Below are 17,621 nucleotides of genomic sequence, written 5' to 3'. Positions count from 1 at the left end.
TCCGCCTGCCGGTGCAGGGGACACGGGTTCGTGCCCCGATCCCGGAGGATCCCACGTGCCGCGGAGCGGCTGGGCCCGCGAGCCATGGCCGCGGAGCCTGTGTGTCCGGAGCCTGTGCTCCGCAGCGGGAGAGGCCACGGCAGTGAGAGGCCCGCGTACAGCAAAAAAAAAAAAAAAAAAAAAAAAACTGATACAAACTTCCCTTGGGCTCATATATTGAACCGTTAATATTTGTGCATATAAATACATTTATGTGTATTTCCTTTGTTGTTTCCCTTCTTATTAGAAGACCTCTGGTGTCACATATTCCTATACAACCATAGTAAAGGCTAAATACTGATAAATAAAAATATCTCATTAACACTGTCCTTATTGTAAACATAATAACTATTTTTTAAAACCGTCATAGAAATTACATAATCTGGGTTTACTAACTCTAAGCACTATAAATTTAGAAACTAACACTATAATTTTTGTTAAATTCTCCTCTTTCAATTCCATAACAGATACAAAAAGCTTTATAGAACAGGAAAGAGACACACTTCTCTTCCCACTTGAGGAACTACATCTAACATAAAAACTATCTCCAACTACTAGGAAACAACTCACATTAGCTGCCAACTAAGACAGGCTTTAGATTCATTTTAGAGAAATGTAAAATGGTGTTAGAAAAGGAGCTAAAAAATTACTCCTCCTCTAACATACTACTTACCCAATTATTTATTCACATCCAAAAATCTAGCAACATTAAGTTTAGGGTGTTTGTGTGTGTGTGTGTGTGTGTGTGTGTGTGTGTGTGTGTGTTTAAGAAAATACGAAATGAGACCTTATGGTCTCAGAAGGATACTAAAGAAATCATGCTTTCTTTGGATGCTGAGAGGAGAAAAGCAACCCAGGCCTCTCACACAAGGAGCTGAGAAATATTCTCGTTTTTGGTAACCTACAAAGGCCTCTCCTCTTCAGAAATTTATAAGCACTTAGTCTCTGACGTGTAGGTTACGGCAGTAGGGTCATTTAAATTTCAGTTATTAAGATCAATATTAGATTATTTTTTACAAAACACTTTGAGGGTTTTATCCAATTCTTCAGGATTCTATCCAATTCAAATGTCTTCTGTCATTTTCCCAATTTATCTCACTGTCTCTACTACAACAAGAGGTTACCAATTAGGAATTTTCCTGTGTATAGTCTTGGGCTCAGTTTCATTTCGCTAACCTTCTTTACTTACTGTCCATTTTGAAAAAACTCAACTCCTTAAATCTTCCAAATACATGTAAAGGATTCTCATGTTTTCCTTGTCGTTTAATATATTAAGAGTTTTTAAAAACTATTTTTGAAAAAAAATAAAAAAGTAAAATGTTAATACTGAGCATTTATGAGTGTGGGATTACAGGGGACTTTTACTTTCCGTATTACTTTTTCTGTGACATTTAAATTTTTATAATTAGCATATATAACTGCTTTAATCAGCAGAGAAGTTTTGTTTTTTGTTTTTTGCGGTACACGGGCCTCTCACTGTTGTGGTCTCTCCCGTTGCGAAGCACAGGCTCCACACGCGCAGGCTCAGCGGCCATGGCTCACAGGCCCAGCCGCTCCGTGGGATGTGGGATCTTCCCGGACCAGGGCACGAACCCGTGTCCCCTGCATCGGCAGGCAGACTCTCAACCACTGAGCCACCAGGGAAGCCCAGCAAATAAGTTTTTAAAAAATTAATTCTATTTATTTATTTTTAATTTGGCCACTCAGCCTGGCACGTGGGATCTCAGTTCCTGACTAGGGATCGACCCCACGCCCACTGCACTGGAAGTGCAGAGTCTTAACCACTGGACCACCAGGGAAGTCCCCAATCAGCAAAGAAGTTTTAAACATTATTTTTACTATATCCATGGGTATTACCCTTTCATTTTGATTCTTCTCTCCCAAATTTAATTTGCCATAATTAGAAAATAGGTCTTATAGCAAAAGGGGAAAAGTAAGCTTCCCCAAGTGTTTACCAGCGAGTAGCTCCAAGGAACACAGGAGTGAATTAGAAAGAACTACTAGAAATCAAGGAAAAATCATCCTTGATAAAGAATATGATTAAGGTGGGACTTCCTGGTGGTGCAGTGGTTAAGAATCTACCTGCCAATGTAGGGGACACGGGTTTGAGCCCTGGTCCAGGAAGATCCTACATGCCGTGGAGCAACTAAGCCCGTGTGCCACAACTACTGAGCCCACGTGCCACAACTACTGAAGCTCACATGCCTAGAGCCCGTGCTCCACAACAAAAGAAGCCAGTGCAATGAGAAGCCTACGCACCGCAAGGAAGAGTAGTCCCCACTCACCACAACTAGAGAAAGCCCACGTGCAGCAATGAAGACACAATGTAGCCAAAAATAAATAAATAAAATTTTTAAAATAAATTATAAATAAATAAATAAATAAATTCTATCATGTTAAAAAAAAAGAATATGACTAAGATATGGGGATGAGGACATTTTTCTCCTGGGGGGGGGAAATCTGCAAAGTCTTTGCAGTAAATCAGTGTAATTCCAAAGCCTTTTGAGTTGGACTCATTTCTATTGTTTGGTTTACAGTACTTCTTATAGAATACTAATTAGTTAGAGCGCAATTTCTGTAAACCTTTTCTAAAAAGCCAAGTTCAGCAAAATATATGTCCAAATTGTTAGACAGGACTTTAAAAGACTAAACACTAAATTTAAATTCTACCAGGGCAACTGAGAGGCCACTAACAAATCCCCTAGAGTGCAGAAGAGAGTTCAATATCAACAGTCTCTTCCCACCTACTTATTCTTGCCTCTGCCAGGAGTAGACAGAGGTGCTCAGTATAGCAAGAATTACAAAAGGGGAGAAAAAAACTGTACTTTATTAAACAAGAAAACCTCTTAAACATATTTCCAAAGCTCGTTTCAAAGATCTGAAATGTTATATTCTATGGAGTCCTAACTGAATTTGTCATTTGAATACACTGAGGCAGGTACCTTGACGCCAACAGTAAAGTAAGCTTAAGGATTCCCAATTTCATTCAGAATTATAGCGGCCTTTCTTAATCTGTGGCATCTCTAATAAGGGGACATAATCAAAAAAGTGTGCCAGAGGGACTTCACTGGTGGCACAATGGTTAAGAGTTCACCTGCCAATGCAGGGGACACGGGTTCGATCCCGGGTCCAGGAAGATGCCACATGCCGTGGAGTAACTAAGCCCGTGAGCCACAACTACTGAGCCTGTATGCCTAGAGCCCGTGCTCCGCAACAAGAGGAGCCACCACAATGAGAAGCCTGCGCACCACAACGAAGAGTAGCCCCCGATGGCTGCAACTAGAGAAAGCCTGCATGCAGCAATGAAGACCCAAAGCAGCCAAAAATAAATAAATTTTAAAAAATCCCCCCCCAAAAATGTGGCAGAAATCAAGGAAAGCAGCAGCTGTTTATGAAGTTTTCTTAGCAAAAGAAAAGGCAAGAGGGAGACAAAAACTGACCAAGGTCCTAAACTGAGATCTGTTAACAAGAACTGAGGGAAACAAAAGAGCTTTATAAGCAATACCCACTACCACCCTTTATGTTCTAGGCTTCCACTTCAACAAAATTCTAATATACTACAGCAATTTTGGTATCTTATCATTTGTGAAAAAATGAGGGGTTTTCCTTTTAGACTGAATGGGTATTTCCAAATTGTATGTAACCTCTAGCTTAAGATAGCCACTGTTCTCAAAAGAGTTAAGCCTGTAGAAAGTACACTCACCTTCCATGCCCTCCTTCTAGTACAAAACCTACAGAGAAAGGTGCTTAATTAGCAGCTATTCATTCCTGCTTGTATCACCAACTGCTCCCAACAGTTTTCTCAACACACAGATAATTAGAGCACAAAGAAGAATTGCCCCAAAGAATGGCAATATATGATGAAAAGATGTGGGTGTCTGTCTTTATAATATTTTTACCTGGGAAGTCAACAAGTAATCTGCGTTTGATTTCACTGTGATAAATTTTAGAATATACTAGTGAAGCAGCCACATTAGTGCCCATTTGCGGTAAACAGCAAACACATCACCTAGCAATAGCAGCAGCTACTGCCATATATTGAGCAGTTTCTATTTCCCAAGCATGTTACTAAACACTCTGCAATATATGCATCATCGTATTTAATCTCTAGAATAATTCTTAAAAGTAGGTATCACAATGTTGATAATTATTTTTGCCTCTTTTTAAATACATTAAAATATAATCCTTTTCAAGGCATCTGACAATACTTCACTTAGTTATTTTTATATCCCCAAAAGACGTGGAAAAATAATCTGGCAGAAAGATTAAAATAATATATAATAACTAGAGCTAGAATTCAAGTCCTTCAGGTTTTCCCCAATCTCATTCTAGTGACAAGAATACAAAAAGAGTCAAAAATATAGTGGTGCTCTATAAATCTGTTATTATCTAAATATGACTGTGGGTCAAATAATGTTCCTAATAATACAGACACTAAACAGAGAGTAAAAATCTGATATAGTTAGCTTATGATATAAGTATCAGTCATGCTCTATCACTGTCATATTTTCCTTCCGTAAGGTTTTCTAAAAAAGATGATGACAGATAAGAGGTCAACAATCCATGGCATATATGATAATAACCTACATTTATGCCACTTCAAGCCTCAGCCTACTCTTATAAGCAGTTGCTAGAGAGCATTCATGTTTATGTTCATTCTGGCATAAACTACAGGCTCACCTCCATAGTCTTAAGCTTCCAGAAGCCATCCATGGCACCACAGCATCGTTTTTTCTTTTTTTGTCCTTCCCATTCCTGTCTCCTTGGCATACTAATCTTTTGATAGGTTGATGCTATAACCTTTGTGATTGCTGCTCCCCCAAATACTGCCAAATCCTGGAATAGAACTCACTCATTCACTTTATAAAAAGGTTGTTCATTTAAAGGAAACTTGCTGTAAACCTATGCTAAACTAGCTACCTCCTTTGGTATATTTTTAATAATTCAATTGATAAATGTGATTTATAATAAACATTTCAGGTATATTCCACTTGTATGATGCATTCTAAATTGAGACAAGTATATCTCTTACAACTGCATAAGCCTGCTCTGTCAGGCATAGTTCGTTACAGAGTTTGATCAGTCTTTGAGCTCTAAAAAGTCTTTTACATAAACAAGTTATTTGCATAAGTATTTTATTAGAGATATATATGCCTATGAGTACTATAATCTTAATGACCATATTTCTATTTATTTCATTAATGGTAAATGTAATTTTCACAATAGTTAGACTAATCAAGAGAATATCTCCAAATAACTAGAACTAACCCCATACTCAGAGAAGGGAAACATTTAGGAATTGATTTGCTATATTTTACTCCATAATCGCCTGATATTCAAAGCACTTGGGACTTCCCTGGTGGCGCAGTGGTTAAGAATCCACCTGCCAATGCAGGGGACACAGGTTCGAGCCCTGGTCCGGGAAGATCCCACATGCCGCAGAGCAACTAAGCCCATGCACCACAACTACTGAGCCTGAGCTCTAGAGCCCGCGAGCCACAACTTACTGAAGCCCGCACACCTAGAGCTCATGCTCTGCAACAAGAGAAGCCACTGCAATGAGAAGCCCGCGCACTGCAACGAAGAGTAGCCCCCACTCGCTGCAACTAGAGAAAGTCCATGTGCAGCAACGAAGACCCAACATAGCCAAAAATTAATTAATTAATTAATTAAAAAGGAAAAGAAAATTCAAAGCACTTTATGTGACATCTCCAGAAAAACAGATTTTTTCACAGAAGTTCACTAGCAATTACTGAGTATCTACTATTATGTCAGAACCTGTACTGGGCATAGGTATTCAGTGAAACACAGGATTCTCGCATATAGTTGCTATATTTTTGCACTATTCCCTGATATTTCCAGATTCAACACAACAGTACAAATCTTAGTGTAGTTCTAAGCATATAGTAAGTGCTTAATATATACTTACTTGACTGATATTAAAATACCAAGATTATCAAGACTAATAATTTTAGGTGATCCTACTATTTACCCACCTGCCCTTATACTCTGGGGTTAGCAGACAGCAATACATACCAAAGCAAAAAATAAGGATTTCCATATTCTTGATGAAGATACAAAGGAGGAATGGAAGGAGAACATGCTTTTATGTTATTAAGAATAGAATACATTTTTCTATCAACTGGCAACATATAAGAATAATAAACAATACATGTTAAAGGAGTAACTAAATTTAGCATGTTGACTTTTGAAATCAGAAAATGTTTAAACTGCCAAAGTACCCTATAGTAAGTATTAACTGAACTCTATGATAATAATCGTTAATTTATATTCATTATTTTTTTATATTACCTGAACCAGAAAGTACTTTCTTCATATTTATTCTGCTTGTAGGTTTCTATTCCAAAGTTATAACAGAGATCATGAAGACATCTGGTCTACAATATTAAAAAAAAAACAAGATATGTCAGATTCATGATTCTCGAAACGTTAAAAAAAATCTACAGCATTTCAGAGTCTTTAAGACATACTTAGTGTTCTGTACATCAAAATAACCCACTCATCCTTATCAAAACCTCTCAATTTATATAAAGAGGAGCTAAAAAATATTCAGGGTGTGGCATTAGTTATCTATGGAAAGGTAATACATTACTAATAGAACTTGAAAGGTCCTTTGTAACAGGAAATGGGAAAACTAATCATTGCCCAGCAAAAGAGCAGGCTAAAATGCCTCTGTAGGTTGCCAGATTCAGTAAAAGGCATTAGAAAAGAGTATATTCAAAGAAAACAAAATCACCACTGAGGGGGGCAAAAAAATGAATGAATACCTTTCAAAATTAAGACAACTTTAAAACACGTGAAATGTGTCCAAAGTACTATCTAGTCATAAGAGTTATTTACAAATAGTTAATTTAATGGATCTCTTGATAACAACAAAAATTTTCTTTACATAAATTACCACTGAGATGAAGGTAAGAACAAGTATGTGAATGACACCATAGGAAAATACTCTTACATATTAATCAGCATCTCAGTTGCTGTGCCAATGTCATATCGTACAGAATTTTCATTCATCAAAATACTGGGAAATGGCATAAAAGAAAAAAAACTTAATTCTAATAATTTACCCAAATATCCCCTCACTATTTATAGAAACCATCTATCCAGAATCTAATTATAACCATATAAAGGAGTCCTTTATAAGTTTAACCTGAGTAAGACTACAGAGCAGATCCTCAATTAAGAATCCAAGATCTGAGGGAAGTTATTCATAAGTAATGTGTAAAGAGCTGTCTTGCTACAAAAAAGTTTCCCTTTGAATTACAGGACAGTACATTCAGAAAGTATAAGTTCAATATGCATGCCTGAGCACATCAGACCTACTGCATATCTGAATCTAAAATAAAGAACAGTCTTGGTAATGTGGGTCTGGCAAGAATCCAGAAGTATTTAACTGCATTCTTGACATTTCAGCAGAAAAATTTCAGCAGAAAAAGCTTAACTCATTACATGCCCCAGATCCCACAGGTTCACAAAGGGCTACACCAGTTATGTAGCTATACTGGAATAATGCAGCTTATACCCACTTGCTGCAGAGAGGCTTGCAACTAACTTACACAGAGAAAAATGGAAAGTAAAACTTTTGATGAACATTTAAAGGTACTGAGTCTTTATTCAATTTCCTCAGTGTTTTTTTTTTCTTCCCTCACAATCCCTTCAAGTGTACTTACATTAAATACTACTTCCTAGGGGAGAAAAGAATATAAAACAATAAACTCATAAGACCAAAGCTACAAAATACTAAGATATCTTTCAAGAGACCTGCAGCATATTTTCAATGTAATGACCGAAAAAAAAATCTTTTAACTACCAGTACTGCTCCATTCACTCATTCATTTATACATTCAATGCTAAATATTTACTAAGCATGTCTTATCTATTAGGCACTATTTTAGGCCTTAGAGACATATCAGTGAACAAAGCAGACAAAAATCTCTGTCCTCATGAAACATTTCTAATGGGGTACTTAGTACTAAGATTTATACAAATATCTCTTTAAAAAAATACGTTCCTGGCCTTCCATGGAGTGGTAACATCTCATTTTGCAAGTAATACACAGTGGCAAAAAAACACAAAGAAGGTAGATTTGTAAGTCTGTTGTATATTGGTCATATAGAAACGGACTTATGGGACCAGAACTCATGGAATCTCTAGAAACTCCAGCCACTGCTTCATCTACTGGCCCAGAAATAAAAGATCCAACCGAATACCTAATTTACAATGACACGATGAGACTATATAGATGATTTTTTTTTTTTTTTTCTTTTTGCGGTATGCGGGCCTCTCACTGTTGTGGCCTCTCCCGTTGCGGAGCACAGGCTCCGGACGCGCAGGCTCAGCGGCCATGGCTCACGGGCCCAGCCGCTCCGCGGCATATGGGATCCTCCCAGACTGGGGCACGAACCCGTATCCCCTGCATCGGCAGGCGGACTCTCAACCACTGCGCCACCAGGGAGGCCCTATAGATGATTTTTAAAACTCAGATATTGCAGCTAAAACTGAGTTTGATCACTAACTTTTGAGTTCAGTATGAGGCTTTTAAAAAAATATTTATTTATTTATTTGGCTGTGCTGGGTCTTAGCTGCAGCATGCGGGATCTTCGTTGAGGTGTGCAGGACCTTTAGTTACGGCATGTGGGATCTTTTAGTTGTGGCATGTGGGCTCTTAGTCGTGGCATGAGGGATCTATTGATAGTTCCCTGACCAGGGATTGAACCCGTGTCCGCTGCATTGGGAGCACGGAATCTTAACCACTGGACCACCAGGGAAGTCCCCTTTTTATTTTTAATTAACTAGATAATTTCATTTTCTGTGAATTACTTTATAAATTAGGTTCTTAAAATTCAGAAAAAGCAAACCTATTATTTTTTTAGTTCCAAGTTCCAAGCTATTTTACTTTGTGATTTTGCTGTCTTTTAAACATTTATAGATCATGTATTTTTACATTTTGTTCAATTATAATTGTGTAACAATAATTGAATGAGAATTGCCTGCCTTTCTTCCTTAATGGCTTTAAGACGTTTACCTTCCAATCCCTCCCTTACTCAGCTTTCTCTAATCCTCAGATGTCTCAGTAATAATAAACAATAGGTCATTAGTTATTTTTCCTGGTGCTCTAAGATACAATTTTCCAAACACTTTATTTCTCTGCCTCTAAACAATACAGCATTACCTTCTGCCATCATGTCAACACCTTAAGTAATTCCTAATCTAGTTTTGGGATACAGGAAGGATGTCTCAGAAATAAGAGAGTTGGCTTATTTAATTCATTAATTCTTTTTAAGTGAATAACACTACAGTTAGCTCCTCTCCAACCTTTATCCGATCATTTCCTCTCATTATAAGATTTCTTGGGCCTCCCTGGTGGCGCAGTGGTTAAGAGTCCGCCTGCCGATGCAGGGGATACGGGTTCGTGCCCCGGTCTGGGAGAATCCCATATGCCGCGGAGCGGCTGGGCCCGTGAGCCATGGCCGCTGAGCCTGCGCATCCGGAGCCTGTGCTCCGCAACGGGAGAGGCCACAACAGTGAGAGGCCCGCATACAGCAAAAAGAAAAAAAAAAAAAAAAAAAAAAAAAAAAGATTTCTTGCCCTGGATTTTCAGGTCTTGTCTAAACCTTAAGCCCATCAAAAGCACACTAAATAATTTCATTGACCTTTAGAATGAAAATCATAAGTTTTCTAATAGTATAGTTTTATCAATCACCTTCTAAACAAAATACAAACTCTTAACTCTGAACTTCAAGGTCCTCTGATGGTAGCCCCATCCTGACGAAGGCATAATTAATAATTACTTTTCTGTTACATATCCTTGATCCTCTAATTCAATCCTTTCCCCTCTCTTTACATTTGCTTTTCCCTTTATCAGCTCTAACTCTGTGCAAGGTACCAAAATTTTTCTTTCCCTGAACACCAGTTATGAGTCTCCTTTCATATCTTTCAATATGCAATTCAATGTCCATTTATTCTACAAAGCATATTAAAGAAAGATGTCCGTCCTCTAGTAATTTATAATGTGAAATAGATAGCAACAGAGCTAGAGACAAAAGAAAGAGATGGTAAAAACATGCAAATGCAAACAATCCAAGAAACTTTATAGATGAAATTATGAGAATTAATAAAAGAGTTCAGAGACATTGCTGGATATTAAATAAACATTTAAAAGCAACTGCATTCTTATACACCAATGACAAATAAAAATGTAAACTCTAAGATATCACTTATGACAGCAAGTTGACTGAAATATCTTTATACAGAAAATTTAAAACTATGTTGAAATACATTAAAGAAGACTATATAAATTAGGACATTATCACATTCATTAATAAGAAGACTCAACATTATAAAGACAATGATGCTCTCCAAATTAATTATAAATCAAATGCCATTTCAATCAAAATTTCAATAGTTTTTCACCAGACTTGACAAGCTGACTCTATAAAGAATACAGAAGAGTAAAAGGCCCAGAACAGCTAAAACAACATTGAAGAAGAATAAAGTAAAAGAACTTATGTTATCAAGACTATACTGAGTTAAATAATGCCCTCCTCTCAAAATTCATGTCCATCTGGAACCAGTGAACTTTACCTTATTTGGAAATAGGGTCTTTGCAGTGTAATCAAGGTGAGGTAATGCTGGATTAGGGTGCATCCTAAATCCATCATGACTGTCCTTATAAAAACAGAACTCAAAAATAATATAGATAAAATGTAATTCTAAAAATGTTTATCTAACCCACAGGAAGGTGGGAAAAAGTAGCCAGGAAACAAAAAGCAGAGAAAACAAACGAAAAAGCCAGCATCACATTCCTGTTAAAGATGTCAGATTGAGCACACACAACTACCTCTGCTCTCTCCTAACACCCCAGTAAACTGATAGTAAAAGAAGAAAAGTTTTTAATTGTGGTAAAAAGCATGTAACAAAATGTACCATCTTAACCATTTTTAAGTGTAGAATTTAGTAGTGTTAACTATATTCATATTGTTGTGCAACAGATCTCCAGAACTTTTTCATCTTGCAAAACTGAAACTCTTTACCCATTGAACACTAACCCTTCATTTGCCCCTCCCTAAACCCCTGGCAATCACCATTCTACTTTCTGTTTCTGTGAGTCTGACTACTTTAAATACCTCGTATAAAGGAAATCATAAAATATTTGGCTTTTTGTGACTGACTTATTTCATTTAGTATAGCATTCTCAAGGCTCACCCATGTTGTAGCAGTTGACAGGTTTTCTTTCCTTTTAAGACTGAATAATATTTCACTGTACGTGTATACTACCTTTCTTCTTTAATCCATTCATTTGTCAATGGACATTTGTGTTGCTTCCACCTCTTAACTACCGCGAATAATGTTGTAATGAACATGGGTGTGCAAATATTTCTTCAAGAACCTGCTTTCATTTCTTTTGGACATATACCCAGAATGGGATTGCTGTATTATACACTAATTCTATTTTTTAATTTTCTGAGGAACTGCCATACTGTTTTCCATAACATCTACATCATTTTACATTCTCAGCAAGTGTACGAGGGTTCCAATTTCTCCACATCCTCATCAACACCTGTTATTCTGTTGTTTTAGCCATCCTAATGAGTATGAAGCAATATCTCATTGTGGGGACTTCCCTGGTGGTCTACTGGGTAACATTCCACACTCCCAATGCAGGGGGCCCAGGTTCAATCCCTGGTCGGAGAAGTAGATCGCGCATGCATGCTGCAACTAAGACATCCGTGTGCCACAACTAAGACCCGGCACTGCCAAAAAAAATAAATAGATAAATAGATAAAGGCTGACTGCAACTTAGAGTAAAGGAAACAAAGAACACAGTCTTAAAAAAATAGTTTAGAAAAGTCAATAAACAAACAAATAAGTACAAACTACAGCAAGAACAACAAACTGAGTAGTGGGAAAAATCTAACTTCCAAAGTTACTACATTATAATATTGAAAATGTCCACTTTTTAACAACAAAAAAATAAGACATACAAAGAAGCAAAAAAGTATGGCCCTTTCACAAGAAGAAAAGAAGGAAGGGAGGGAGGGAGGAAGAAAGGGAGAGAGGGAGGGAGGGAAGGAGGGAGGGAAGGAGGGAGGGAGGGAGGAAGGAAGGAAGGAAGGAAAACTGTCCCTAAGAAAGCACAGATACTGGACATAAAAGACAAAGACTTCTTTTTTTTTTTTTATCCACGCTGTGTGGCTTGTGGGATCTTAGTTCCCCAACCGGGGATGGAACCCAGGTCCCAGCAGGGAAAGCACCAAGTCTTAACCACTGGATCACCAGGGAATTCCAAAGATAAAGACTTTAAATCAACTGTCTTAAATATGCTCAATGAGCTAAAGCAATTCACGGAAAAAGAACTAAAGGAAACAAGGATAAAAATGTCTTACCAAATAGAGGATATCAATAAAGAGATAGAAATTACATATATAAGAAAAGAAATTCTGGAGCTGGAAAGTACAATAATTGAAATTAAGAATTCACCACAGGGTTTCAAAAAAAGATTAGATCAGAAAGAAGAATCAACAAACTTGAAAGTAAGATCAATAGAAATTATTCAGTTTGAGGAGCAGAAAGAAAAAAGAATGAAGAACAATGAACAGAGCCTGAGACCCATGAGACAACAACAATGTATGTAAAATCAGAGTCCCTGAAGGAGAGAAGACAGAGAAAAAAGCAGAAAGAATACTCAAAGAAATATTGGCCCCAAACTTCCACATTTGATAAAAAGATACAAATCTGCAAGTCTAAGAAGCTCAACAAACTTTAAATAGAATAAACACAAAGATATCCAGGACTTCCCTGGTGGCTCAGTAGTTAACAATCCACCTGCCGGGGCTTCCCTGGTGGCACAGTGGTTGAGAGTCCACCTGCCAATGCAGGGGACGGGGGTTCATGCCCCGGTCCAGGAGGATCCCACATGCCGCGGAGCGGCTGGTCCTGTGAGCCATGGCTGTTGAGCCTGCGCGTCCGGAGCCTGTGCTCCGCAACAGGAGAGTCCACAACAGTGAGAGGCCCGCATACCGCGGAAAAAAAAAAAAAAAAAAGAATCCGCCTGCCAATGCAGGGGACATGGATTTGAGCCCTGGTCCGGGAAGATGCCACATGCCGTGGGGCAACTAAGCCCATGCGCCACAACTACTGAGCCTGTGCTCTAGAGCCTGCAAGCCACAACTACTGAGCCCACATGCCACAACTACTGAAGCCCTTGCGCCTAGAGCCCGTGTTCTACAACAAGAGAAGCCACCACAATGAGAAGCCCACGCACCGCAAGGAAGAGTAGCCCCCACTCACCGCAACTAGAGAAAGCCCGCACGCAGCAACAAAGACCCAACACAGCCATAAATAAATAAGTAAATTTATTAAAAACAAACAACAAAAAAAAGATATCCACACTGAGACACATTATAATCAAACCATAAGAAGACAACGAATCTTGAAGGCAACAAGCAAGATGCAGGTAGTCATGTACAAGGGACCCTCAAGCTTCAGCTGATTTCCCATACAAGCCAGAATGCAGTGAAATGACATATTTAAAGTGATGAAAAAACAACTCTCAACCAAAAGTTCTCTGTATGGCAAAACTATCCTTTCAGAAATGAAGGAGAAATTAAGACATTCTCATATACACAAAAGTTGAGAGAGTTTGTCTCTAGTAGACCTGTTCTACAATGCTAAGCAGAAATTTTCAGGCTGAAATAAAAGTATGCTAGGTAGTAATGCAAAGAAATACAAATAAGGGTAAAGGTAACTAGGTAAATACAAAAGTCAGAATTATTGTATTTTTGGTTCATAACTCCTCTTTTTTTTTTTCTATACGATTTAAAGGAAAAATACATTTAAAAATAAGTATAGGGCTCCCCTGGTGGCGCAGTGGTTGAGAGTCCACCTGCCGATGCAGGGGATGCGGGTTTGTGCCCCAGTCTGGGAAGATCTCACATGCCATGGAGCAGCTAGGCCCGTGAGCCATGGCTGCTGAGCCTGCATGTCCAGGGCCTGTGCTCCGCAACGGGAGAGGGCACAACAGTGAGAGGCCCACGTGCTGCAAAAAAATAATAATAAAATAAAATAAAATAAAATAAAAATAAGTATAAGTCTATGCTAATGGGCACATAATATACAAATATGTAATTCATAAATGGAGATGTATAGCAGCAGACTTTTTTGTATAATATTGAAGCTAATAGGTATTGATTCAAACTGGATTCTTACAAGTTTACGACATTAATTATATTTTTCAGAATAACCAGTAAGAAAATAACTGAAACATATGGTGAAAAAGGTATGAGAAGGAAATCAAAATGGAATACTAGATAAAAGCAATTAAACAAAAAAGAAGGTAGTAGTGGAGGGAATGAGGAACAAAAAGATATAAGACACATATATAGGTATATAGAAAACAAACAGGAAAATGGCAGAAGTCCTTTCTTATCAGTGATTACATGTAATTTAACTCTCCAATTAAAAGGCAGAGATTGGCAGCTTGGCTAAATTTTTTTTAAACACACCATGATCAAACTATATGCTGGTTACAAAATCTCAGTTTACATCCAAAGACAAAAATAGATTGAAAGTAAAAACATGAAAAAAAATATTCTAAGCAAATAGGAACCAAAAGAGAGCTGAGTGCCTATACTAATATCAGACAAAATAGACTTTAAGTCAAAAATTGTTACAAAAGACAAAGAACATTACATATTGATAAAAGGGTAAATTTATCAAGAAAATATAACAATTATAAACATATATACACCTAACAACAGACCCCTAAAATATATGCAGCTAAAACTGACACAAGTGAAAGGACAAACAGTTCTACAATTACAGTTGGAGATATCAACACCTCACTTTCAATCATGTACAAAGCCAGACAAAAGATCAAAAAGGAAATAGAAGACTTGAACCTCACTATAAACCACCTAGACTTAATAAACATATACACAACACTCAACCCCAAACCAGCACAATACTCATTCTCCTCAGGTACGCATGGAACATTCTCCAGGATAGACCATATGCTATGCCACAAGTCTCAACAAATTTTACAACACTGAAATCATACAAAGCATCTTTTCCTACCACAATGGAATAAAACTTGAAAACTGGAAAATTCAAAAATATGTGGAAATTAAACAACAAACTCTTAAACAACCAATGGGTCAAAGAAGAAATCACAAATGAAATTAGAAAATATGTAGAGATGAATGCAAATGAAAACACAACATACTAAAACTTACGGGATTCAGCAAAGGCAATGCTCAGAAGGAAATTTATAGCTATATACACCTACATTAAAAAAAAGATCTTATAAAACTGTAATTCAAAAAAGATACATAAAGCCCTATGTTCACAGCACTATTCACAATAGCCAAGAGATGGAAACAACCTAAATGTCCATCAAAAGATGAATGGATAAAGAAGATGTGGTATATATATAAAGGAATATTAATTACTCAGCCACAAAAAAGAATGAAATAATGCCATTTGCAAAAACATGGATGGACCTAGAGATTATCATACTAAGTGAAGTCAGAAAGAGAAAGACAAACACCATATGATATCACTTATATGCAGAATCTAAAATACAACACAAGTGAACTTATCTATGAAACAGAAACAGACTCACAGACATAGAGAACAGACTTGTGTTTGCCAAGGGGGGGAGGTTGGGGGAGGGATGGATTGGGAATTTGGAATTAGGAGATGCAAACTAGTATATATAGAATGGATAAACAACAGTCCTACTGTATAGCACAGGGAACTATATTCAGTATCCTGTGATAAACCATAATGAAAAAGAGTATGAAAAAGACTTAGTATAACTGAGTCACTTTGCTCTACAGCAGAAATTAACACAACATTGTAAATTAACTATACTTCAATAAAATAAATTTTAAAAATAAAGATCTCAAATCAACACATAGGAAAAGAAGAGCAAACTAAACCAAAAGCTAGTAGAAAGAAGAAAATAATAAAAATTAGAGATAAATAAAACAGAGAAAAGAAAACCAATAGAATTAATCAAACCAAAAGTTTGTCATTTGAAAGATCAATAAAACTGACAAACCTTTAGTTAGACTAACAAAAAAGAAGTTTCTAAAAAGAATTACTAAAATCATAAATGAAAGTGGGAATATTTCTATGGACCTTACAGAAATAAAAAGGATTATAAGAAATTACCATGAACATAGTATGCCAAGAAGTAAGATAACCTAGATGGACAACTCCTAGAAACACATAAACTACCAAAACTGACTCAAGAAGAAATAGAAAATCTGAAAAGATTTATGACAAGAGATTGAATCAGGAATCAAAAACTCCTCTGAAAAAAGTCCAGGACCAAATGGATTCCCTGGTGAATTTTATCAATCAATTAAAGAAGATTTAACACCAATCTTTCTAAAACTCTTCCAAAAAATAGAATATGAGGGAATCCTTCCTAACTCGTGCCATGAAGCCAACATTGCCCTGATCCCAAAGCCAGATAAAGATATCACAAAATAAGAAAACCACAATGTCCTTTATGAATATAGATGCAAAATCTTCAACAAAATACAGTAAATCCCCTACATACGAACGAGTTCCATTCTGACAGCATATTCATAAGTCTGATTTGTTCATAAGTCCAACAAAGTTAGCCAACTAACACAATTGGATATATAGTATGCTACTGTAATAGGTTTATAGTACTTTTTTACACAAATAATGCATAAAAACACACACAGAAAAAATTTTAATCTTACAGTACAGTACCTTGAAAAGTAGAGTAGTACAACAGCTGGCATACAGGGGTTGGCATCAAGTGAACAGGAGAGGAGGCGAGAGATGGTAGAGCTGAAGGATCATCAGCAATAAGTGACGGAGGGCAAGCTGCAATTTCACTCATGCCTGACGTTGGTGGCACAGGTTCTGGTTCCTTGCTGGATTCAATTCTGTCTACTCTCTTGAAAAAATGGTCCAGTGATGTCTGGGTAGTAGCTCTTTTTTTCTCATCATAGGTGACACCATACCACTGGATTGCATTCTGAATGGCTGCTGCAACCTTCGAGTACTGTTCTACATTTGGTCCTATGCCTCAAAAACTAACAGTGCCTCCTCAAATAAAGAAAATCCGCTGCCATTTCCTGCATCGTGAATCTCTTCAGTTCTTCAGTTACTTCTTCCTCTTGTCTCTCTTTGTCCTTTCTCTGGGCTGCCAATTCCATCAGGTCTTCATTAGTAAGCTCCTCGTGTTGCACAGCAAGGAGTTCAGTGAAGTCATCCTCTTGCATATCTAGCTCCAGCTTCTCGCTGAGGGTCACTAAGTTGCTGAAGACCTCTTTGGACTCCTCATCCACCTTCTCAAATCCACAAAAATCGTGAACAAACTGTGGCCAAAGGTTCTTCCAAACCCCATTCATGGTGACAGCTGTAACCTCACACAAAGCAAAGTCAATGTTTTTTATGGCCTTGTAGATATTATGATCCTTCCAAAATTGCTGCAAGGTTGTTCCTGATTCGTCACTAACCTTTACTGTCTGATGAAAAGTGTGATGTAAATAACATTTCTTGAAAGTCGCTATAAA

The 17,621-nt window shown here is 37.3% G+C and overlaps 1 protein-coding gene across 1 annotated transcript in view; it reads right to left on the bottom strand.

The window, feature by feature from the left end:
- The window catches only part of TEX11 (testis expressed 11), a 378,612-nt gene that overhangs the window by 249,479 nt on the left and 111,512 nt on the right, over nt 1-17,621 (bottom strand). The window contains exon 9 of the mRNA XM_060086496.1: nt 6,352-6,437. Within this exon, the coding sequence (XP_059942479.1) occupies nt 6,352-6,437 (86 nt within the window). The remainder of the gene's footprint in view (nt 1-6,351; nt 6,438-17,621) is intronic.

Source organism: Mesoplodon densirostris, chromosome X (assembly GCF_025265405.1).
Source record: "Mesoplodon densirostris isolate mMesDen1 chromosome X, mMesDen1 primary haplotype, whole genome shotgun sequence".
Taxonomy (NCBI): Eukaryota; Metazoa; Chordata; class Mammalia; order Artiodactyla; family Ziphiidae; genus Mesoplodon; species Mesoplodon densirostris.
Note: the sequence above shows the minus strand (reverse complement) of the source record. Positions and strands in the feature narration are given on the sequence as shown.